Genomic DNA, 24,144 nt, shown 5'->3' on the forward strand with positions numbered 1-24,144 from the left:
GCCTGGACAGCGTGGCTCAGTGGTTGAGTGTTGACCTATGAAACAGGAGGTCAATGGTTCCATCCTCAGTGTGGGGCGTGCAGGAGGCAGCCCATCAATGATTCTCTCTCATCATTAATGTTTCTATCTCTCTCTCCCTCTCCCTTCCTCTCTGAAACCAACAAGATATATATATTTTAAAAAGGGCCGAAACCGGTTTGGCTCAGTGGATAGAGCATCAGCCTGCGGACTGAAGGGTCCCAGGTTCGATTCCGGTCAAGGGCATGTACCTGGGTTGCGGGCACATCCCCAGTAGGAGATGTGCAGGAGGCAGCTGATCGATGTTTCTCTCTCATCGATGTTTCTAACTCTCTATCTCTTTCCCTTCCTCTCTGTAAAAAAATCAATAAAATATATTTAAAAAAAAAAAAAAAAAAAGGAAGCAGACCTTAAAAATCTGGAAAATTCTCAGCCTATCCACATTGAAAATAATGAGAAAGCTTGCTCTGAGGAAACATGACTGGTGTGCCCAGATTTGATAAGGAAATTAGTATTAATTGGCCATCTCAAAGAAGTTAGGGGTGATTTTCTACAACCCTGGGGGAATTAGCCAGCCCCCTACACAGAAGTCAGGGCCTCTAGTCCAAGACCAGGAAGAATGACTGAAGGCATTTCAGAGAGCATGGGGTGCCCTCCCCTTACAGGCCCAGAGCGAAAGGGCCTGCTATCCACTTTTTTTCCCCAATTAGCAATAATCACGCCTCAGATAAACCTCATTGGCTACGATATTGCCACTGCACAATGTTCCCCCACGTATTTGAGCCAGCCCTTTAGGAGGCACAGGCCGCACACATTGGTGGCATGTGTATGAGCCATGGGGGCTGTTACCTCCCCCTAGAGTTTGGAAGTTGCAGTGGTGCGGGGGCTCATGACCCAGGCAGAGAGCCAGGCCCTACATAGGTGAGGCCGCTGCAGAGAGCGCCCCATTAGGATGACCCCCGGTGGATAGAGCCACTGTGTTACTGCAACCCAGGAGGGACCTCTACCCCAGTGGGCCTAGAGGCAGACATGAGTACAGAGGATTATTCTGAGGCCTTAAGGTTTTGGTTTTGCTCAGGACCTGTCACTGCCTGCCCACCCCTTTGGAATGGGAATGTCCAGCCCATGACTGTCCCAACACCTTATTTTGGAGGCACATTCCTTGTCTGGTTTCACAGGTTCACGGCCGGCAAGGGCTGTGCCTCAGGATGAATTGTACCTGAGTTTGACTTGCAGTGCCTGGCTTCCCTGTGTCCTGGCACTTGGGGAACCAGCCGAGTTCCTTACACACTGGCCATGCTCCTCCCATATGATGGCTCAGCGCCAGCCCTGGTTCCTCCTCTGAGCTTCCAGGTGTGCCACCTGATAATGTCTTTTGTCCTTAAACCACCACCTGGTAATGTCTTTTGTCCCCAAGCCCTGAGGGATGGGTAGGATGCAGCTGCTCTTGCAGGTGCTAATCTCTCTGCAGCTGGAGCACCTCCTTCCACATGTGTCTGTGCTCCTGGTGTGGTTTCTGATACCCTGGTGTGTTAAGAAAATAAAAGGTTTTGTTTTTAAATGCATATTGAAGCATTTAGGGATCAATGACATTATGTGTGGAATTTGCTTTAAAATACTCTAGCAAAAAGAAGGCGGAAGAACAGGTGAAATCACTGGGATGGAAAAGCTGGCAGGTGTTAAAACTGGGTGGCAGGTACACAGGTCAGTGTATGTCTGCAAACTCATAGTCAACAAAGAAAGAAATCCAAGTAATATTATATTACAGAGTAATAAAATAAGACGTACATAATGACACTAATTTCACAACTACCCTCTTGCCTTGGGAACACCCTTTGTCCTTATGGAAATGGGTTCCTCAGGCTCCTTTAGCTCATTAAAAATCACAGCAACTCTTTCTGTCCGTCTTTGTCTTTAGCTTATGATTGACCACTCTACTTAAGGTTTATACATATTTCAGATCTTGTAAAAAATGCAGTCTTTTTTAGGGAAAAGACTCTCGAAAACAGTTACCAGCAGATGAGGAGCTGGACAGTCCACACACATAATATCAAAATGCTCAGCCATAAAAATAAAGGCCTTTTATTTGGTTTATCTATGCCATTACAGGAACACGGGGCAATACCCTTGATCCCCCTGGGAGCTGCAGCCACACCCACACTTGCTGCTGCGGTGTCTGTGAGAAGCCTAGTGTCACATCCTGACACACACGGCCAGGATGAAGTTCTGCTCTGGGTCACGGGGTCACCTTCTTGTAGGTGATGTGAAGATGCTGAGTCATGGGTTGGGTAGTGGTTGCCATGGAGACTGTCTGTTCAAGTTTGCCTTCAGAATTCAGCCTGAATTTTCGGGTAATCTGAGCAGAACAAAACAAATACAAAACATCTTAGTTTTATCTTCCAAAGATACAACAAATGCTTGAGGTCCCACCACAGGCCAAGTGTTCCTGCAGGGGCTACGACAAGTCACCTTAGTTTTGAGTCAGATGACAGACTCTGCCCACAGAGCTACAGCACCTGCCAAGATCCAGGTGTCCTCGCCTTTCTCTGTCCTCAGGAGACCATGACTTGGTCCCTCCCATCTTAGGGTATTTAGAAGCCATCTTCTTTTTCTGTCAGTAAATTATACACTTGATCAGGCAAAAGGTGACCTTCCCACTTCACTCTACAGCTTGCACTGATGGTCACACATGTTCCTGGAAAACTTAGCAGCAGCACTTAGGAACAAACTATGGTGGCAGTTTCCAAAAAGGAAGCCTGTAGCAAGCAACCTGTGAGAAAACCTTCTCTGCCTGGGATGTCTGCAGAGTGAGGAACCACGACAACTGTTGAGAGATACTTCGGACGGTCACCCTTTCTATTGTTCCAGAACATTCTGAGAGCTCCAGAAGCACATGAAATAGGAGTGTTGCTTTGAGCTGCAGACAACTGTATTGTAATTGGTCAAACCTCTGGCAGAGAAAAAGTTAGATTTTAAAGAGTCTATTTAAAGGAATCAGAAAGTCACCAAGGCTGCAAGGACCAATCAGAGAGAAGGGAGTGCAGAGGGGAGACCCAACGTGGCTCCATTACCTGCCACTTCACGGTTCTCTCTCTGCACTGCTGGAGTGGCTTTTGGACACATCCCATACAATCACACCGATCTCACTATTCAGGGACCCAGTGAGCCTGTCTCTCAGCCTTCAACTCTGTCTGTTTGTGCCAAAATCTGTGGACACCCCATAGCAGCCACCTTGCTCCACTAAAAGTAACTTGGCAGCAAGAAGCAGGTGTGCAAGAGATGGGGAGACAGCCTGGGGGCAGTCACTGTGGCTGAGACACTGAGGTCACCTCTCCCTGGGTCCCAGGAAGGAGACAGTGTGGGGAAAAGCAGGTGAGGGGCTGCCCCATGCCCCCCGCCCCAGCTGTGCACACGTGCAGAGCGTGGCCTCCTGAGCACTGTCACCCCATCTCAGGGATGACAGTCAGCTGTCGCATGGCTGCCTCAGTGCCAAAGCTGGCAATGGCAGTGCCTTGCACAGGCTCCCCAAAAGCCACTTGTCAGGTCCTTGGGACTTTGTATCCCCTTGAACTTTCTTGTGCTATTTTCCTCTTCAAACTAAAGTTATTTGGAAAGAATTAAAGTTGAGGCAGATATACACTGCATTGCTCAGGCTCAATAGACCTCTTCTGGTGCCCGTGGTTCCATCTATCAATCCAATGAGGTCACTAACAATAACTCTGGGTGTCCCGAGGCTGTCAGGGGTCCATCTGAGCCACAGACTGGCCCTCATTTCAATAAGGTGGGGTTGGAAGCAACTGTTGGCCTTGCCGACTACAAAGCAGAGCTTGTGCAGGCTGCTGCAAGCCCACATTCTGGACAGGCCGCCACAGTGGGAGCTCTACTTCTCAGACAAAGGCAACTCTGAGCCTCTGACACTTCAGGAAGACAGCCCATCTCTTTTTTGGGGGTGAGGGGTGGGGAAGCCACACCCAGACTCACTGGATCAGAGCGTGCATTTCAACAAAACCCCTTGTGGATGAAAGGAGCCACATGCTGACCTGACAAGCTCAGGGGAGGCCTGCATGGCAGTCTTGCAAACTCAGAGACCTAAAGTAACCACAAAGGATGGTCTGAAATTAAACTAACTAAAAGCAGTTACGGAGGGCAGTTACAGTCCTAGGCCCGTATCTTTACTGACAAGGTCAACCTTTACCTTAATTGAGTCTAGCTGTCTTTTTTGCATCTATGATAACATACCCTTGAAATGTCTGGGTAACTTGTAACTTCCCTTTTTCTGGAGCCCCTGGGGCACAACCAAATATGCTGGGCACCAGGACAGATACCACAAATTCCTTCATTTTCATGTTAACTGTTCCTGCACCCACCTAAGTGTCCATCATTTTACTTTTTATCCAATCCCAGGGGTCCCCCCACCCCGCCCCGCTTTGCTTTAGCCCACCTCCTTAATCTATCACCAATGAATTTCATGTAACCCACCTACGTACCTCCTTTGATTGCAATGTATAAATACAAATGTAACCCGCCATTCTCCAGAGCATTATCTCAATTCGTTGAGGTTCTGCTTCTCGGCATATGTCGACAGTTTGGCTCAAATAAACTCACAAAAATTCTTTACAGGTTTCAAGGGTTTTTTGACATCAACACCTTAGATTCACTGGTACATTGAAGTGTGAGAACTGGTATGAGTGACGAGCAGTTAATTTGCTTAAAGTGTGGCTATCATCCCAATATAAGCAGAAGGGCATTTCTGAAGATTCCTGGGTGGAGTAATGAACACAGTGCTTAAAAAACTGCACTGGGGAGAGATCAAAGGTTGTGGCCACGGGGACTGGGCAGTGTGGGTGTAGCCTGCTATCACTGAGGAAGAAAGGGCAATTCTCTGTGACTCATGGAATGTGGGAGGTAAGGGGAGGAAGAGGTAAAAAACAATTCAAATTCAGCTCTAATTCTGTGTTCAAGACCCCAGGCTGGCTTTGCTGTTTAATTAAACAGAGATGGTCCTTATTTTTAAGACATTCCTAGCTGTCCTAATTGGTTTTCAACAGGTTGTCAAGACCATTCAATGTGGAAAAGACTTTCTTTTCAACTAATGGTGCTGGGAGAACTGGATATTCACACACAAAAGAATGAAGCTGGACCCTTATCTAATAGAATATACAAAAACAATAACAATAACTCAAAATAGATCAGAGACTTGAATATAAAAGCTAAATTTATAAACCTCTTAAAAGAAAAATGAGCAAAAGCTTCATGACACTGGACTGGGCAAGGATTTCTTGTATGTAACACCAAACACAGTCAACAACAGAAAAAACAGACAAACGGGACACCATGAATATTTAAAAAATTTATATATCAAAAGGCACTATTGATAGAGTAAACGGCAGCCCACAGAATGAAAGAAAATATTTGCCGGTCAAATACCTGATATTAGAGGTAATATCCAGAATACATTAAGAACTCTTCTGATCCAAAAACAAAAAATCCTGGCCTGGCCAATGTGGCTCAGTGGTTGAGCATAGATCCATGAACCAAGAGGTCATTGGTCCGATTCCTGGCCAGGGCCTATGTCGAGGTAGCGTGGGCTTGACCCCCAGTAGGGGCGTGCGGGAAGTGGTCGATAGATGTTTTTCTCTCATCACTGATGTTTCTTTTCTTTTCTTAAAATATATTTTTATTGATTTCAGAGAAGAAGGGAGAGGGAGAGAGAGAGAGAAACACTGATGATGAGAGAGAATAATTGATCGGTTGCCTCTTGCATACCCCCTACTGGGGATAGAGCCTACAACCTGGGTATGTGCCCTTGACCAGAATCGAACCCGGGATCCTTCAGTCTGCAGGCCGACGCTCTATCCACTGAGCCAAACTTGCTAGGGCTCATTGATGTTTCTATATCTCTCTCCCTTTCCTCTCTAAAAACATATTTTTTTAAAAAAAGAAGAGTTCCCAACAATCACAAAGATTGCTGGAATTTCATTGTAAAAAACAAGGAAACAAACGAAAAAACCCAAATAACCCTGTTCAAATATGGACAAAGGACTTGAATAGACATTTCTGCAAAGATACACGAATGGCTAACAAGCCCATGAAAAGATGCTCAGCAGCAATGATCATGGGAAACACAAATGAAACCACAGTGTTGCCTCCTCACTCATCAAGATGGCTGCTATCAAAACCCCAGAAAATATCAAGTGTTAACGAGGACGTGGAGAAACTGGAGCCCTGTGCATAGAAGATGGGAATGGAAAATGGTGCAGCTTCTGTGAAAAATAGTATAATGGTTCCTCAAACAATTAAACACAGAGTTACCACGTGACCCAGCAATTCCACTCCTGAATACAGACTGAAAGAATTGAAATCAGGGTCTCAGAGATATTTGCACACCCACAGAAGCAATCCAAGTGTCCATGGACGGAGGAAAGGTTAAACAAAATGTGTTCCATTCACACAAGGGAATATTAGCCATAAAAAGGAAGGGAATCCTGCCATGTGCGACAACATGGATGAACCTTGAGGACATTACGCTGATAAAATAAGCCAGTCATAAAAAGACAAATATTATGTGATTCTACTTATAATAGGTACTTAAGAGTCATTAAAATCACAGAGAGAAAGTAGATGGTGGCCGCCAGGGGCTCGGGAAGGGGAGAAAGGGGAGTTATGGTTTCATAGATAGTGTTTCCAATATACAAGAGCTATGGGAGCCAAAACCGGTTTGGCTCAGTGGATAGAGCGTTGGCCTGCGGACTGAAAGGTCCCAGGTTCAATTCCGGTCAAGGGCATGTACCTTGGTTGTGGGCACATCCCCAGTGGGAGGTGTGCAGGAGGCAGCTGGTCGATGTTTCTCTCTCATCGATGTTTCTGACTCTCTATCCCTCTCCCTTCCTCTCTGTAAAAAATCAATAAAAATATATTTAAAAAAAAAAAGAGCTATGGGGATGGATGGTGGTGATGGCTGCATAACGAAGTGAATTATAAAAATCACTGAAGTGGACACTTGAAAATGGTTAAGATGATCAATTTTTTCTATATGTATTTCAACTCAATATAAAAACATTGAAAAAGAAAAAAAAGTTGGGTGTGAAATAAACTCAAGAGCATTGTTGCCAGCAGATTCGTGCTATGAGAAACACTGTTAATGCAGGTCTTCAGGATGAAGGGAGATAGTACCACTGGAATTTCAGAGTGACAGGAAGGAGGCAAGGGCAACACAGAGAGAAAATAAATGGATAAGTATAAGAGATTACTTCCCCTCATTATAATTTGTTTGGAAGTCAACTGACTAAAGCAAAAGTAACAATTCTATGAAGGTTCCTAGTGCAGTGTGTTTGTGTGTCCATCCCCCACATGGACCAGGTGTGGTGACAGCAGCACAATAGAGTAAATGGAGTTACGGAGCTGTGAGGTTAGGACTCGTGAAATGGAAAGGGGAAAGTTCAGCTGCAAAGAGCACAGGATTATCCAAAATCAGGTGGGAAGTGGGAATGCAATGGTATTCTTAACTGATTATAAGTTAAGATGCAGATAGCCTGAAAGCAGCCATTAAAAAAAGATACAGTTAAGAAACGAACAGAAGAAATAAAACAGAATGCTAAGAATATTTAACCCAAGAGAACATAGTAAGGGTCAAGCCAAGGGGAAAGGTAAACTCACAGGGAAAGGCCAACCCAGGGGGGAAGGTGAACCAGGCATGTGAGACCAGCCTCTGGTCAGCCAGGTCACTTTGCAGAGTGGAGCCCTCCCCTATACCCCTCTCCCACAGGCCTCACCTCTGCCTACTCCCTCCTTTTGCAGAAGAGTACTTTTTGGTTAATTAATAAAACCCAAAGTTAGTTCTCTAGCGAAAATAACCAAAACCCTGATAAAATAGGAAGCCTCTGGCAAGAAGAAAAAGAGAAGACACAGAAAATCCAGGGGGACATATGTGTCACTTCTCCAAACTCTGAAAATCTTGATATAAGGAGCCGTGAATTTACAAATGAAGTGAGGTAGGGCCTGGAGATGAACAGTGGAGGCAGAAGCAGCATCCAGGTCTGGGTCCCTCTGCTCCCCAGTGCCCGGCCAAGACATGTTCCCAAGGGGTCACCACTTAGTCCTGTGGGGGCCACCCTTGCCAGGGGGGAGAAACAGCTAAGGAGCTCTATGAATAACTAATACCAAAATGGACATCTGAAAAAATTATTTAATTCATTATAACTAGTAGAAGTGATCTTCAAACATGATTCAACAGAGTTATTAATATAATTCACTGCATTGACAGCTTCAAGTGGAAAAAACACAGAATCTTCCCCAAAGAGGCTGCAAGAGCATTTGAAGAAACTCAAAACCCTTTCTTGAAAACAATTCTTAGCACACTAGAAACAGGATCTTCTTGACCCGGCCACGGCCTCCAGCAAGCATCCAACAGGGCTGTGACACAGCAGTACCTCAGGAAGTCAGGCCTGAGGTCAACAGGTTCCCCCGTGACCCTGGCAGTGCCATGCCCAGACCCGGTGGTCAGAGACTGACAGATGTGACTCAGATGGACAGAAACACACAGAAACCATGTGTTCCCTTATAACCACCGAAACACAGTTAGAAGATGAAATGGAGACAACAGTCTATGCACATAGCAACAGAAACTATATGGCACTTAAGGCTTCACTCTACCATGAAGTGGCCAAGACCTATATGATTTAAGTGATAAAGAAATACATTTTTGATATCTACTGAACACACCACACTAGACCTGAAATTACTGCAGCACACCATCACGCTGCTGTGTAGCACTACCCATGGAAAGACTCCAGTTCTCCCCCATTTAATTCGTGTATTCACACAATCTTGATTTATATTTTATGGACCTGGACAAACTCATTGAACAGGTTATCTCAATGAGGAACTGCTTAAGAATTAACCAAGAAAAGTTAGCATTTAAAAAAAATCCTCACTTAAGGATATGTGTATTTTTAAAATATGTTTTTATTGACTTCAGAGAGAGGAAGGGAGAGGGAGAGTGAGAGAGAAACACTGATGAGATAAGAAACACTAATTGGCTGCCTCCTGTATGTTCTGTACTGGGGATTGAGCCCAAAACCCAGGCATGTGCCCTAATTGGGAATTGAACCGGTGACCTCCTGCTGCATGGGTCAACACTCAACCAACTGAGCCACACAGGCCAGGTGATGTGTTGTTTTTTTAAGTTGATTTTTCGAGAGAGGAAGAGAAAGAGAGGGAGAGAGAAACATCTATTGGTTCCCTCCTACATGTTCCTGAACCGGGGATCAAACCTGCCACCTAAGTATGTGAATCAAACCCAAGACCTTTTGGTTTCATGGGATGTCACTCCAATCAACTGAGCCACACTGGCCAGAGCTAATCAAGAAAATTTTAAAAATCAAGAACTTTCCCTAGACATTAAAATATAACAAAGTGTGGTAACTTTAAATTATTAGATGATTTTAAATTACTATTAAAAAAGACAAAAAGAAAGAAAAAGGCCCCTTCCCCTATTTATGGGGGATGTGCTTGTGATAGGCATGACATTTCAAATCTGTAGGGTCACCGTTCATCCATCTGAGGAAAGTCAGAACTATACATTGCATCCTGTAAAAACAAATCTGAGAGAAACTAAAGGTCTGAGTGTAAGAAGGAAAGCTATAAGAGTACAAGAAAAATGGAAGAAGAATTTTATCATTTTGGAGAAAACAATTTTCTGACCATGAACCCAAATCCACACACCACAAAGGAAAAGACCCCCAGAGGCAACCACAGTAAAGCTTACAACCTGTGGGTAGAACACATCAAAACCAAAGTCACACAAGCCACCAAATGGGGAAATGCAAACAACAGATTAATATCCATAGTATATAAAAAGCCCCCATAAATCAATAAAAAAAATGAAAGCCCACAGAAAAACAGGCAATGACTTTAAACATCAAGTACACAGAACAAGAAATACCAATGGTGAATGAGTGTGGGGAGTCCCCCCTTTCACTCATATGTTAAATTTAAAACACGAATGAGATGCAATCGCTTCTTTATCAGATTAGCATGTTGATAAGGGAGAAGGGAACCAGGCACTCATGCAATGCTGGTAGGAATTCATTAATAAAAGGAATTTACTTGTATCTATCAAAATTTTAAATGTACCTATCCTTTGATCCAACAATTCAACTGGGAGAAATTTATCCAATAGATGTGGATATACCTGCAAAAGTGGACAACACAAATGGAAAAGGATGTTTGTGACAGAAAAACAAGGAACCTGAGAATCTCCCTGCCCACCAGCCAGGACATGTAAGTGAGGAAGAATGATGTGCCCTGGAGACAGACAGGTCCCCAAGACAAAGTGAGAAGTCAGAACAATGTGCAATCCTGCCTTCACCACAAAGTGACGTCTGAGAGGGATGACAGGCTCACCTGCTCCACGTGGGGCTCCTTGGCAAAGGAGATCCTGGCGATGGAGTGGGATGCGATGCACAGCTCCTGCCCGTTCACCTCGCCCTCCTCCACCTCCACAATGCCTGCAAGAGAGGGCCACCAGTCCATGACAGCCTGCCATGGGCTCTTGGCTGTCCATCTTTGCATTCATAGATTCAACAGACCTGAACTCTGCAGCCATCAAGGCCACAAGGCCCCTTGTCTGCAATGAACCTCCTGATATCAAGAGGGGAAAAACACAACTCCTCATACTAGTACAGCCAGGGCAGGTATCTACAGAGGGTCGACCTGTCCAGGGGTGCCCTGACTTCCACCCGCCTTCCCCACCCCCTCAAATAGGTCCCCTAGGATCTGAGAGGAGGAAAAGGTGGCCAGGGAAATGGACATCCCTCTGGCTGCCCACTGACTTGCAGTCCACCAATGTCCTGGGCTCCATTCCAGATTGGGCTGGTCCTAACTGTCCACCTGCTTCCAGGAAGTGAGACTCATCTGAGGCAGTGAGCAGGTAAAAGTCAACAGCTGGGTTCTGCGTCATTTCTAATTGATGAACCTGGTAAGCTATTTTAGAATGACCTCATTCTAGGGGCAAAGCAGACTTCCAGACAAGAGCTTTCAGACGGACAGTGAGCCTCCCTGGTCTAGCTCTCTCCCTAGGGGCGTGTCCCATAGGAAACACCCGGGAGCCGGGGAGTGTGCTGTCATTGAAGGAACTCAGGCGGAAAAAAAAATCAGCCCGTTCTCACAGAAACACTTCTTTACCACCTCCTGTGGAGCTCAGAGACTGCAGACAGGACTCCACCTGCTGACTCCCCACCTGCAGGCCCCACTGCACTTGTCCTGATGCTTCCTGCCCTGAAAGGGACCCACAGGATTAGGTCTGTGTCCCCCTCCCAACTGACTCCCACAAAATGTCTGTGAGCAGGGACACCGGAGCGATTGAAGGAACAGAGGCAGACGCTACCTCACCCAGGGGCCATCTGGCTGGCTGGCAAGAGGTACCTGTGTTCTGGGCGCTGACGAAGGCCACCTTGTTGGTGTCGGGTTGTAGCCGGATGAAGCCGCACTCTCTGTGCATGGGCTTCCGTGTGTCCGGGTGGAAAGCGTTGAATCTGCATGGGGACCAGGGGGTGAGGACAGGGCATAGGTGAGGGCAGGGATGCAGGGCCCTCAATGCAGGCTCTGCGGCCACCCTCCCCACTTTATAAGGCCCCCACTGAGCACAAGGTAATACACTTCTCGCTCACATGGAAAGACACTTGAGCAACCACATTCATGGGTTGTGGCCACCAGGTGCATTAGGGGTTTGACCTCTAGCCTGAAAGCACCCCCTGAAACCTCCCCACACAAACACTCCGCTGTGCTTGGCACCACCTCAAGGACAGCCAACATGTTCTTTATAATTGTGGTTACCCTTCCCAAGGCCCTTTTAGCCCACACCTGACATGCTTCAGGCCTCAGCACCAAATCCCACCCTTACACCAGGTCTGCCCTCCCCAGAGCTATCATCTTGCCTTGGACACCCACTCATCTACACGGTGGGGAAAAGAACAGGCCCTGAGTCAGGACTCCACTTCTTATCAATCAACCTGCAAGTTCATGGTGATAGAAGAGACAGCTGCGCTGACAGTTCTGCACTTAGACTCTAACAGAACTTTGCCAGCACTGTGAGCTGCCATTGGAATCGAACCCTGAACAGGGCAGTGCTGGCGGCCACAGCACATGCCGTCTCTCCACAACCCTAATGAGAAATACACTCTAGATCAGTGATGGCAAACCTATGAACTCATTTTTTTGGTTGATTTTTCTTTGTTAAATGGCATTTAAATATATAAAATAAATATCAAAAATATAAGTCTTTGTTTTACTATGGTTGCAAATATCAAAAAATTTCTATATGTGACACGGCACCAGAGTTAAGTTAGGGTTTTTCAAAATGCTGACACGCCGAGCTCAAAAGGTTCGCCATCACTGCTCTAGATCATAGTCTAACACACTCACAATTCTATTCACCAAAATAGATATTTTGTACTGTAGTCACAAAATTATCTTTGGGTTGTAGCCCACTGTTTAACAAGACTGTTTTATACTGCCCGTTATTTTGTGTTATCCAGAATTTCCTCTTTGGTGTTATGTACAGAATCTTACTCTGCCCTCATCCATTCAGTCAAGAATAATACAATAAGGTATGAGTTAATATTTTTAAAAGCAAGGTCTTCTAAATCCTTTTGAAGTTTCTAGGCATGACATAAACAGAATCAAGTTAATTTAATAAGACCCTTAATATATAATTAAATGTACAGCGGATATTGGGAAAGGGCAGACTTTTACTTTTTATATTTTTTCATTGCTTAAACTTTAAAAACTGTGTGTTACCTCTGAAATTGAAAATAAAAATATTCTCAGCCACTTCCCCTGGTTCCCTTCTATTTAGCCACCTGACACTACGACCTGCCTCCTGTGGTTGGGGCTGGGGTAAAACGCACACAGCTGGAGGAACTCTGCTTTGTTGTCTAATAAGAACCTGAGAAGCAAAATATTAACAACTCCTTTGAGACCTCAATCAGCTCAGGGGTAAGTCTGAAAGAAAGTCAAGCTCTCTCCTTTTCAGTAATATTGGGTGAAGGGTTTAGTTAAGCACGAGCACTTATTTTGTGTTTGGGGTAACACACCTGACATCTTGCCAGCCTAGCATCATCACATACACAGGAGCCAGAACATCCTGTCTCTGCCCACCACATGTTTCAGCTGCAAGTGCAGGGAGCCTCTCTGGGACATGCCCTTCCCACCTGGCATTCTCCCGGAGACTCAGGTGCACTTACGAGAAGTTGAGCATGGGCTGGCCCACGTGGGAGATGTGCACCTCCTCCAGGTACTGGAAGGGCTGCAGTGTTGGGAAGGTTCCAGCTCCCGGCGGGTCTGACAGCCAGGTGCCCAGCATCCAGGACAGCGGCTCCACCACTGGGTTCATCTTGGGGGGCTCTGAGGACAAATGAAAAAGACAGTCAGTGGCTCCATGTCCACTGGTCTCCTTCTGACCGAGCCCTGCTGAGCTTTGTGTGGAAGCACACTCGGTCAGCACATGCCTCATAATTTACAGCGGAACCTGCTGATTCTAAACATGCTACCAGCCACCTGTCAAGAGGGGGAGAAAAAGGCCAAACAATGAGTAAATGTCATCTTGTAGATCAGTGTCAGAATGTGGTTATCTCCTACATGAAGGGAGAACAGGAGATCCATTGAAGAGATCGGAGTTCCAGAAGCACCTTGGTCTCTGAAATTATACAACCTTTGGCTATAAATTGGAAGCAGCCTGGGAGAATAATATCCAGGAGGAAGGGAAGTGAAGGGCTCTGGAGCTGGAGAAGTGTCCCACCAAGGCTGAGACAACTGGGAACTGAAGAGGAGACTGTGTGGCCAGCTGGTGGCAGCCCCAGCCCAAGAGAAGAACATAATGGGCAGAACGGGGAATGGCGCATAGACTTCTGGGCCCACAGAGGGCAATGTAACAGCCTGAATAGGAATGGGGGTGAAAATCCATTCCTTTCCAATGTAGCAGCTCCCTTTCAGTGTTTCCTTTTCAAATTGCTTACAGAAAGTTTGACAGTGAGGATGGCAACTGTAGAGCTTTGGCCAATACAACTTTCATAATCCTATATAAAAGCCTAATATGCTAAGTGTCTGGTTGTCTGTTCCACCAATCAAAGCATAATATGCTAATGATATGCTAAGGATGCTCAACCGCTCGTTATAACGTGCACTGACCACTAGGGGGCAGAGAGTTGACCAGTCGCTATGACATGCACTGACCACCAAGGGGCAGGCACTCCGACCAGTAGGTTAGCTTGCTGCTGGGGTCTGGCCTGAGCGAGATGGGCTAGACACACCTTGGAGCCCTCCTGCAGCCCCTCCCCAGCTGGCCAACCTCCTGCGTCCCTCCCTGGCCCCAATCGTGAACCGGTGGGGTCCTTCAGCCTGGCCTGCACCCTCTTGCAACCCGGGACCTCTCTGAGGATGTCAGAGAGCCGGTTTCAGCCCAACCCGCAGGACAGACTGAGGGACCCCACTGGTGCACAAATTTGTACACTGGGCCTCTAGTCAACAATAAAAATATTTATAAAAAGTAAAAGATGGAAAATTCTATTTTTGTATATTTTAACACATTTTTTAAAAAAAGTTGTGTAGCCCTGACTGGTTTGGCTCAGTGGATAGAGCGTCAGCCTGTGGACTAAAGGGTCCCAGGTTCGATTCCGGTCAAGGCCATGTACCTTGGTTGCAGGCACATCCCCAGTGGGGGGTGTGCAGGAGGCAGCTAATCGATGTCTCTCTCTCTCAACGGTGTTTCTAACTCTCTATCCCTCTCCCTTCCTCTCTGTAAAAAAATCAATAAAATATATTTTTAAAAAAAGTTGTGTAATTGCCAATAATTTTAGACATTAAATAAGAGGCAACACTACAAAAAACTCTATGCCCACAAATGCGCAATTGTAGATGAAGTGACCAAATTCCATTAACATAAACCACATAAATGTATATAAGAAACAGTTGTATCTCTGAAAAATAAATCAAATTATTAATAGAAGTCCTTCCAATAAAGAAATAAATATGTTCAAATGTTTTAACTGGTGATTTTGAACAAACATCTATATATATAAAAGCCTAAGCAACTGTTACAACCAAACGACTGGAATGATGGTTGACCAGTCACTATGACGCGCACTGACTACCAGGGGGTAGATGCTCAATGCAGGAGCTGCCCCCTGGTGGTTGGTGCGCTCCCACAGTCAACCTCCTGTGCTGGCCAACCTCTCGTGGTCCCTCCCACTGGCCGATCCCTCCCCCCAGCTAAGGCTCCAGGCCCTGGAGAATCTGGGTCTGGGAAGCCTGTAGGAGGAGAGCAACCCCGATCGAGACAGAGTAGCAGCTCGGAGGAGGCAGAAGGGGCAAGGCAGCAGCCGAACTGCAAAGACATAAAGTAAGCACCACCACCATCTTAACCCCTGCCACTGAACCATGCATGCGCACCGCTTGACCTTCTGCCCCCATCAGCCACTTCTAGTTTGGCCCCATGCCTTTCCGGGCTCCCAACTGCTGATTGGCTAGCGCCCCTATGGCAGTGTGCCACCATTGGCCGAAGTCAGCTACCTACCATGCTTGGGGGCAGAGCTCTGAAAAAATGTGTGGCTGAGGTAGGAGAGACAACCTGTCTGTCTGTCAGCAACTCTGCCCCGGGGAGAGTGAGGCGGCCCAAGTGCGGGCAGTGAAGTAGAGCTGTATTTCCACCTCAGAGATTAGCTGGTGTTCAGGCCATTTTGGGGCACTCTGTCTGTGGTCTTTGTGTGCCACTACCTCTGCACATCTACACAACTAGATCGGGGCCTGCTGGCCAACCTCCTGCGGTCCCTCCCCCGAGTCAGCAGGCCCTGATCAACACCCCCTCCCCTGCACGAATTCGTGCACCGGGCCTCTAGTTAGACAATAAAAATTTAAAATCAGAATGTGAGTTACAATCTTTGATGCAGCTAAGGAATAAAAGCTTCAGAATCAAGAGTTCTAGACTAGAAGAAGCTGCTGCTGATGTTTGTGAGCTGCCTGTTATCTTCATCTCCACAGGAGGCAAACAGCAGCCAGCTAACAAAAGCTAATAAAAAACAAATGTCCCAGCCCACCATGTGGCCTTACATTCCAGTGAGGGAAGACAATACACAAAGAAATAAGGAAGAGGAAGAATTTACCGTACATTAGGTGACAAGCCGGAAAGGGAAATGAAGGTTGGTGAGGGTTTGAGATCTTACTTAAGAGGGGCAAGGCCAGCCTCCAAGAAGTGTGTGAGACCACTCTGGGGAACAGTGGACTAGGCAGACATGCCACAGACACAAAGGTCCTGGGTTGCCCAGGCTGGCCTTGCTGGGGAGGGCTTTGGCTTTGACTCTGAGCAGACAGAGCCCTGGAGGTCTCAATGGAGCCAAGATCGCTGGTCGAGCAGAGTGGGTACAGCTGCAAGAAGCACCTGGTGGCAGAGAAGGATGGCCTGGGCAGTTGGCAGTGGTGGAGGTGGTGGAAAGGACCAGATTCTGGATCTGATCTGAAGGCACAGCTGGCTGGACTTGCTGATGGCTCGGACATAGGACATGAGAGGGAGGGAGATGAGTCGGAGGTTTATAGCCTGAACAACCGAGAAGACAAATTGCTACTGACTGACATGCAAGACAGGAGCTGGGTGGTTTGAAGCTTGACACTAAAGGCGTCAGTCAGCAGGACAGTCCAAGCCCAAACTCTCAGAATAAATAGAAACCAGTATGCTGCAGACAGACAGCTGTGGTCTTAGAGCATCTTCCCATCTGGCAGACTCAGTGCCGCCCTGAAAACACATCTTTATAGACCTCAGGCTTTGTGGAGGTCAGGCGGCCTAAGGCAAGTGCAGCACAGAGCTGTCAGAGCCCGCGGTCACCGCTTACTCCATTCCTGACCTTGGGTCCTGGTCAGCATACATGAAACATGGCCTATCTGACCAGGAAAGCCAGAAACCAGGTGCAGGGCAGCCTAGGATACCAACCCTGCGGCTCGGGGGCCCCCCACCCACCCTGGGTACTAGTGTAATAAGGGAAGGGGTGTTTTTGTTGTTTTAATATATTTTTATTGATTTCAGAGAGGAAGGGAGAGGGAGAGAAAAATAGAAACATCAATGATGAAAGAAAATCACTGATCAGCTGCCTCCTCCATGCCCCACACTGGGGATCAAGCCCGCAACCCGAGCCCCACAACCCAGGAATGTGCCCTGACGGGGAATCAAACCATGACCCCCTGGTTCATAGGTCGATGCTCAACCACTGGGCCACACAGGCCAGGCTGATTTCACATTTCTGGATCTCAGAGTCGGTGGACAGTCATTCTGGCCCAGAGGGTCTGTGTGACTTCTCATATAAAAATCGTCCTGACCCTAGGTGGTTTGGTTCAGTAGATAGAGCATCGGCCTGTGGATTGAAGGGTTCCAGGCTCGATTCCGGTCAAGGGCACATGCCTGGGTCGCAGGCTTAATCCCCGCACCGGGGGCATACAGGAGGCAGCCGATCGATGGATGAGGTCCTCTCATTGATGTTTCTATCTCTCTACTTGAAGCATCCATCTTATATAAAAACTGCTGTTTGAAATTTTAACCCTGCTATTTCTGGCTTCTGTAAGTGCTTGCTGGCTTAAATAATTAGGAAAATAAAATTACTCCCATTTCAGAGAGGCCATTAAACCTTCTCCAGACGAAGTTACCAGTGCTGGCATCAGGCCAAGCCTTTGGTCGAGGTCTGAAAGCGCCAGCACATAGGGGCTCTTTAAGAACTTGCAAAGGGGACCGGAACAGAACCCCATATTTGGGAGACAAAGAAGGTAAAATGATATAAATACAGGAAACCTCCTGTGTGATCTGGCCCAGAATTTGAGAGACATTTTCCTCTGGGCCCGCGCGTAATAATAATAAATGTAACTCCATCTCTAAACGTTGCTCGGTTCTTCTCCGGTTTTCTCTGTAACATACTCTCTCCCTTCCCCTTTCTCTAAAAATCAATAAAACATATTTTTAAAAAATCATCTTGTTAATATGATGCCATGTCAAACCAGTGTTCTTCCTTTTCTTAGGTTTTCTGAGTATGCTGATCCTTTCACCTGGGCAAGGCCCCAAGACCTTGGGTTGAGCTGGGCCAGTCCCTAGTAGGAACCACGCAGCTGCACTGGCAGATCCCAGACATGAGCGGGGAAAGTGGGAGAAGCTGAAGAATCCCCAAAGAAGAAGAAAAAGTGTTCATCAGAGCATGACCAAATGAAACCAAAGGGGAAGGGCACTGCTGGGAAACATGAAACGGGACACAGGGCAGAAATGAGTTCAAGAGGAGGGAAAAGATAAAAGGAATGAAAATGAAATTATAAGGATTAGAGACCCTCACACTCCACTGTTGGGAAAAGTTTGGTGGTTGGTTCCCCAGGCTGAGCTGGAGTCAGGACTCTGCAGTAAGCCCACCCGAGACCCGAAAAAACACATCCACACACAACACTGCGCACGAGTGTTCACAGCAGCATCACAGCAGCCAAAACACGGAAACAACCCAAAGCCCTTCACTGGACAGATAAACAATGGGGCCATCCAGACAACAGAGTGCTACTCAGCCATAGAGAGGCACGAAGCACGGACACTCACTAAGACATAGCAAAGCCTTGAAAACGCTGTGCTAAGGGAAAGAAACCAGACATTAGAAGCCTCGTATGGCCTGACTCCATTCATATGAAAATCAGAACAGGAGAGGCCACAGAGCAGGAAAGCAGGACAGTGGTTTCTCCACGGCAACTTCAGTGGCAGAAGACATCATCACCACACTTACAAGAAGCAGCGATAGAAAGTGAGCCACGGATTCTACAGCCACCACAACTTCCTCTACAGGCAGGCCACAGACCTGTGCTGCCCAATAGGACCTCTGGGGGACACATGTGAGCACTGGAAGTGTGGCTGGTCCACTAAGGTATGCTTTAAGTGTACAGCATACTGGGTTTCCAAAACAAATACCTTAGTAATTTTAAGTACTGGTGGGTTACACGTGAAAATGATGTTTTAGATAACATTGGGTTAAACAAAATACATTATGAACATTAATTTCACCTGCTTCTCTCTACCTTTTTAATGTGGCTCTTAAGAAAATTTTAAGTTACACAAGCCTCAGGGACTGAAAAGCAGGGTAAGCGGCCACAGCCATGATGGATCGACCTGAGTCACCAACGGTACGGAGTCGGGTGGCCGTGGGCTGGTCTGTGGCATTTGGGACCGGGCAAAAAGGTGTTTTATTATCACAATAAAAATAAGAGTGGGGTGGACTAGTGATAAAAAAAAAAAAAATTTAAGTTACATATGAGCTCATGCTATGGACAGTCTCAACATTCAGGGAACACGGCTCCTGTGAATTGTCCCTGAGGATGTTACTAGAAGGCAGATTTCACCAAGATACAACAAAAAATGATGGCAAAAGGAAACACAGTAAGTACTGAACACAGTCCACAGAAACACACACGTTGTGTGACTCAGTGGTTGAACATCAACCTATGAACCAGCAGGTCATGGTTCGATTCCCAGTCAGGGTACATGCCCAGGTTGCCAGCTTGATACCCAATAGGGGGCCTGCAGGAGGCACCTGATCGATGATTCTCTCTCATCATTGATCTTTCTTTCTTTCTTTTTCTTTCTTTCTATTAAAAAAAATATATTTTCACTGATTTCAGAGAGGAAGGGAGAGGGAGAGAGAGATAGAAACATCAATGATGAGAGAGAATCATTGATCGGCTGCCTCCTGCACAACGGAGGCTCAACTACTAAGCTATGATGGCTGGGCTCATCATTGTTGTTTCTATCTCTCTCTCTCTCCCTCCCTTTCTCTCTGAAATCAATAAAAATATTTTAAAAAGAAAAAGCACAGGTACAATATAAATAATAAGAGCTAAGCGCAACCACACCTGAACTCACATAATAAAGAAAAAGCTGCCCTGGCCGGTTTGGCTCATAGGATAGAGCGTCGCACTGGGGACTGAAGGGTCCCAGGTTCGATTCCAGTCAAGGGCATGTACCTTGGTTTCGGGCACATCCCCAGTAGGGGGTGTGCAGGAGCAGCTGATCGATGCTTCTCTCTCATCGATGTTTCTAGCTCTCTATCCCTCTTCCTTCCTCTCTGTAAACAATCAATAAAATATATATTTTAAATAAAATATATTTAATATATATAAATATATTTATATATTTTCAATAAAATATATATTTTCAGATGGATCACAAAGCAAGACACCAACTCCTGTGCTATGAACAAGAGAGGCACTATATCAAGTGACTCAGAAAGGTGTTTCAGAAAGTGGGGCAGACACATCGGGAAGAAAGCAGGGTCAAGCCCCTACTGTCAGGTAAAACAAAGTTTAAGCCACACAATGGCTGAAGGGACTGCGATGTGAGTGCTCGTGCACCAGACATAGCAGCAGCATTTAGGTAGTGGAAATTACTGAAGAGATGCACATTGACAGAAAGGAGTTAAAGGAAATATCAATTCATGTCGATGTCCAAGTGAATAAAATACAAAAATGAAATACCTACATAGCATGATAAATAAGGCCCTTCTGATGGATACACAAACTTGGTAGCTGAAAACTAGAGGATACTCCTTTTCTTTTTTAAATATATTTTTATTGATTTTAGAGAGGAAGGGAGAAGGAGAGAGAGACAGAAACCCAGGCATGTGCCCTGAGGTGTCTGCACCAGGATATCTAATTACTCTTGAGAAACACTGCACATTTGGTCCTGGCTTGCTGTTATTTGCTTTTAACTGTAAGGAATTTTAATCTGAACAGGACACCAGGACTGGCAGTAAATAATCAGCAGGCAGGTGGGTTCCTCGCCAGCAGTGCCCACAGGTTCCTCCACTGCTCCAACCTGTCTGGCCGCATCTTTCCTTGTTTTCACTGAAGCTTTGAGGGAGGAGAACCACCAACAAAATAATTCTAAAATCCAAATGTCAGGTTACATGAGCCTGTTAAATTCCATTAAACTATATCCTTAAGATTTGTGTATTTTACCTACATAAATTATACTTCATTATAAAAAATGAATTTTAAAGTCAAACAAATAAAGGATCTAAATCTATTTGCCACTTTCAACCTCTTCAAGTAAATTCGACAGGCTTTCCTATGCATTTTTTTCTAGATTTCATTTTTCTTTCATTAAAGTCAACCAATATGCAAAAAACATTAAATTTTCTCCAAGAAACTTAAATTTTCATTTTTTGGCCTGAGGCAGCGAAAGAAGGCTTACCCATCCCTAAATTTTCTAAACTCCGAACACCAGCAAGGTTCTTCAAGGTTGTTTTCTTCCAATTGACGGGAAATGTTTGCACCTGGCTGTTAAAGAGCTCGGCAGGAAGTGAATGCCAAACCTAAAGAATGCATTCTGGGAACTGTAGTTCCCTATAAAAGATGACTCCTCAAATCTGAGAGGGAAGGTGGGGGGAGGGTAGGTGGGTAGGAAGAGATCAACTGAAGAACTTGAAGAACCTGTACACATATGCATAACCAATGGACACAAACAATAGGGTGGTGAAGGCCTGGGGTGGGGCAGGCTAGAAGGGGTCAATGTGGGGGGGGGGGGGGAAGGGGACATATGTAATACTTTCAACAATAAAGATTTAATAATAAATAAATAAAAGAAAAAAGATGACTCCTCAGAAAAAAATGGAAGACAAAGACAGACCAGGAGATGACCGAGTCCTAGAGCTGGGAGGAGAGGTCAAGTTGAATTTTATGAAGGTCAGTCAGGCCAGAGAGGTCACATGTCTTGTGTGGAGGATAAAGGGGGACCTCCACCCTCAGCTACTTCCACTGACGACAGAGGGAAATGACTTTTTCAACAGGGAAAATGTCAGGCAGCCAGGCACATAGCAAAGCTGCTTCTTTCCGAACAGTCACTCTGGAAACATGTCGCTTTCTGTCTGTCTCCCGGAGTGCTAGCCGCCCACTCCTCCCGTCTTTTAAAGTGGACACTCAGAGACTGCTCTGTCTCTTGGCAAATGTATCAGCATACAGGACCTGGACTCAATGACAGGAAATACTCACTGAGACCTAGAGACAGACTTCTTCCTGGCACCTCCCACCCTCACAGCGCTCTGTGACAACAGTGTTTCCCACCCCAGCACACTGGAAATGATACTAACTGCAAAGCATAGCAGGGTAGGGAGAGCAAAGACTGCCTGCTGCTTGCCTAGCACTAGCCATCCCCAGTGGAGAGGACACCCCTAGCACACTACTAGTGGGATCCGTTTGGGTCTCACTCGCATGGCACAACAGGTAAAGAAATAGCAAAGCCCTCGCTTTATCATCCGTTAAATGGAAAGGCATCACCACAGTTCTTATAGCACAGGAATGTGCAAGTTATTAATTCAAGTTCTGCTGCTTCAATTACCAGCCATGTACATGCCAGACACAATGTGAAACCTTGGAGATGCCAGCATAAGACAGTGTTCTGTCTTTAAGGAACAGACAGTATGGCCATTTGTGGTGTTTTTTAAAAAACTGATTTCAGCCCTGACCGGTGTGGCTCAGTGGATAGAGCGTCGGCCTGCGGACTCAAGGGTCCCGGGTTCGATTCCGGTCAAGGGCATGTACCTTGGTTGCAGGCACATCCCCAGTGGGGAGTGTGCAGGAGGCAGCTGATCAATGTTTCTCTCTCATCGATGTTTCTGACTCTCTCTATCCCTCTCCCTTCCTCTCTGTAAAAAATCAATAAAATATATTAAAAAAAAAAAACAAAAACAAAACAAACAAAAAACAAAAACTGATTTCAGAGAGAGGAAGGGAGAGACAGAAACATCAATGACTAGAGGCCCGGTGCACGACATTCGTGCACTTGGCAGGGGAGCACGAGGGGGGGTCCCTCAGCCTGGCCTGTGCCCTCTCACAGTACGGGATCCCTCAGGGGATGTCCGACTGACAGCTTAGGCCTGCTCCCAGCAAGCCATCAGTCGGACATCCTTAGTGCTGCCACTGCGCTCGCCAGTGGTAAGCCCAGCTCAGGGCTTCTGGCTGAGCGGCACTCCCCCTGTGGGAGTGCACTGACCACCAGGGGGCAGCTCCTGCATTAAGCACCCACCCCCTGGTGGTCAGTGCGCATCATAGCAACTGGTTGTTCTACTGGTCGATTTGCATATTAGCTTTTTATTATATAGGAGGATGAGAGAGAATCATTGATTGGCTGTCTCCTGCATGCCCCCTGACAGGGATAGAGCCTGCAACCCAGGCATGTGCCCTGACCAGGAATCAAACCGTGACCTCCTAGTTCTTAGGTCGACACTCAACTCCTGAGCCACACCAGAATAATTGATATGCTAAAGAAGGGGAGAAATTAAAATAAAATAAAATGCTCAATTAAAACCAGAGAAGGCAGAAAGTACAGGAAGAAAACAAAACCAAATAGAGAGTAGTTATAAACACAACATATATTAATCCTACTGTAGCAATAATCACTTTAAAGTGAATGGTCTAAGTCAGGGGTCCTCAAACTACGGTCCGCGGGCCACATGCAAATACAAATATTGTATTTGTTCCCGTTTTGTTTTTTTACTTCAAAATAAGATATGTGCAGTGTGCATAGGAATTTGTTCATAGTTTTTTTTAAAACTATAGTCCGGCCCTCCAATGGTCTGAGGGACAGTGAACTGGCCCCCTGTTTAAAAAGTTTGAGGACCCCTGGTCTAAGTATACCAGCTCTAAGTATACCAATTAAAAGACGAAGACTGCCCTAGTTGGTTTAGCAAAACCAGCGGTTAGGCAGTGATGGCGAACCTTTTGAGCTCGGCGTGTCAGCATTTTGAAAAATCCTAACTTAACTCTGGTGCCATGTCACATATAGAAATTTTTTGATATTTGCAACCATAGTAAAACAAAGACGTATATTTTTGATATTTATTTTATATATTTAAATGCCATTTAACAAAGAAAAATCAACCAAAAAAATGAGTTCGCGTGTCACCTCTGACATGCGTGTCATAGGTTTGCCATCACTGGGTTAGAGCATCAGCCTGGGGACTGAAGGGTCTCAATTCGATTCAGGCCAAGGGCACATACCTCGATTACAGGCTCGATCCCCAGCCCCCAGTTGGGGTGCATATGGTAGGCAACCAATCGATGTGTCTCAAATCC

General features: G+C 46.0%; 1 protein-coding gene and 1 pseudogene across 4 annotated transcripts in view; both read right to left on the reverse strand.

Moving 5' to 3' along the window:
* Nucleotides 1-613: 613 nt before the first annotated feature.
* Nucleotides 614-785, reverse strand: LOC111823599 (annotated as a pseudogene).
* Nucleotides 786-2,084: 1,299 nt separating this feature from the next.
* The window catches only part of THAP4 (THAP domain containing 4), a 35,884-nt gene continuing 13,824 nt past the window's right edge, over nt 2,085-24,144 (reverse strand). The window contains exons 3-7 of one of the 4 annotated variants that reach the window (XM_023744155.1): nt 13,263-13,422; nt 11,443-11,552; nt 10,423-10,526; nt 2,535-2,629; nt 2,085-2,374 (exon numbers count right to left, since the gene is read on the reverse strand). In XM_023744155.1, coding sequence (XP_023599923.1) covers nt 2,353-2,374; nt 2,535-2,629; nt 10,423-10,526; nt 11,443-11,552; nt 13,263-13,422 — 491 coding nt within the window. In that variant the 3' untranslated portion in view covers nt 2,085-2,352. Of the gene's footprint in view, nt 2,375-2,487; nt 2,630-10,422; nt 10,527-11,442; nt 11,553-13,262; nt 13,423-24,144 lie in introns of all 4 variants that reach the window. The other 3 variants (XM_014467212.2, XM_006083015.3, XM_014467217.2) reach the window with 3 other exon arrangements.

Source organism: Myotis lucifugus, unplaced genomic scaffold, assembly GCF_000147115.1.
Source record: "Myotis lucifugus unplaced genomic scaffold, Myoluc2.0 scaffold_5, whole genome shotgun sequence".
In the NCBI taxonomy this organism is placed as follows: Eukaryota; Metazoa; Chordata; class Mammalia; order Chiroptera; family Vespertilionidae; genus Myotis; species Myotis lucifugus.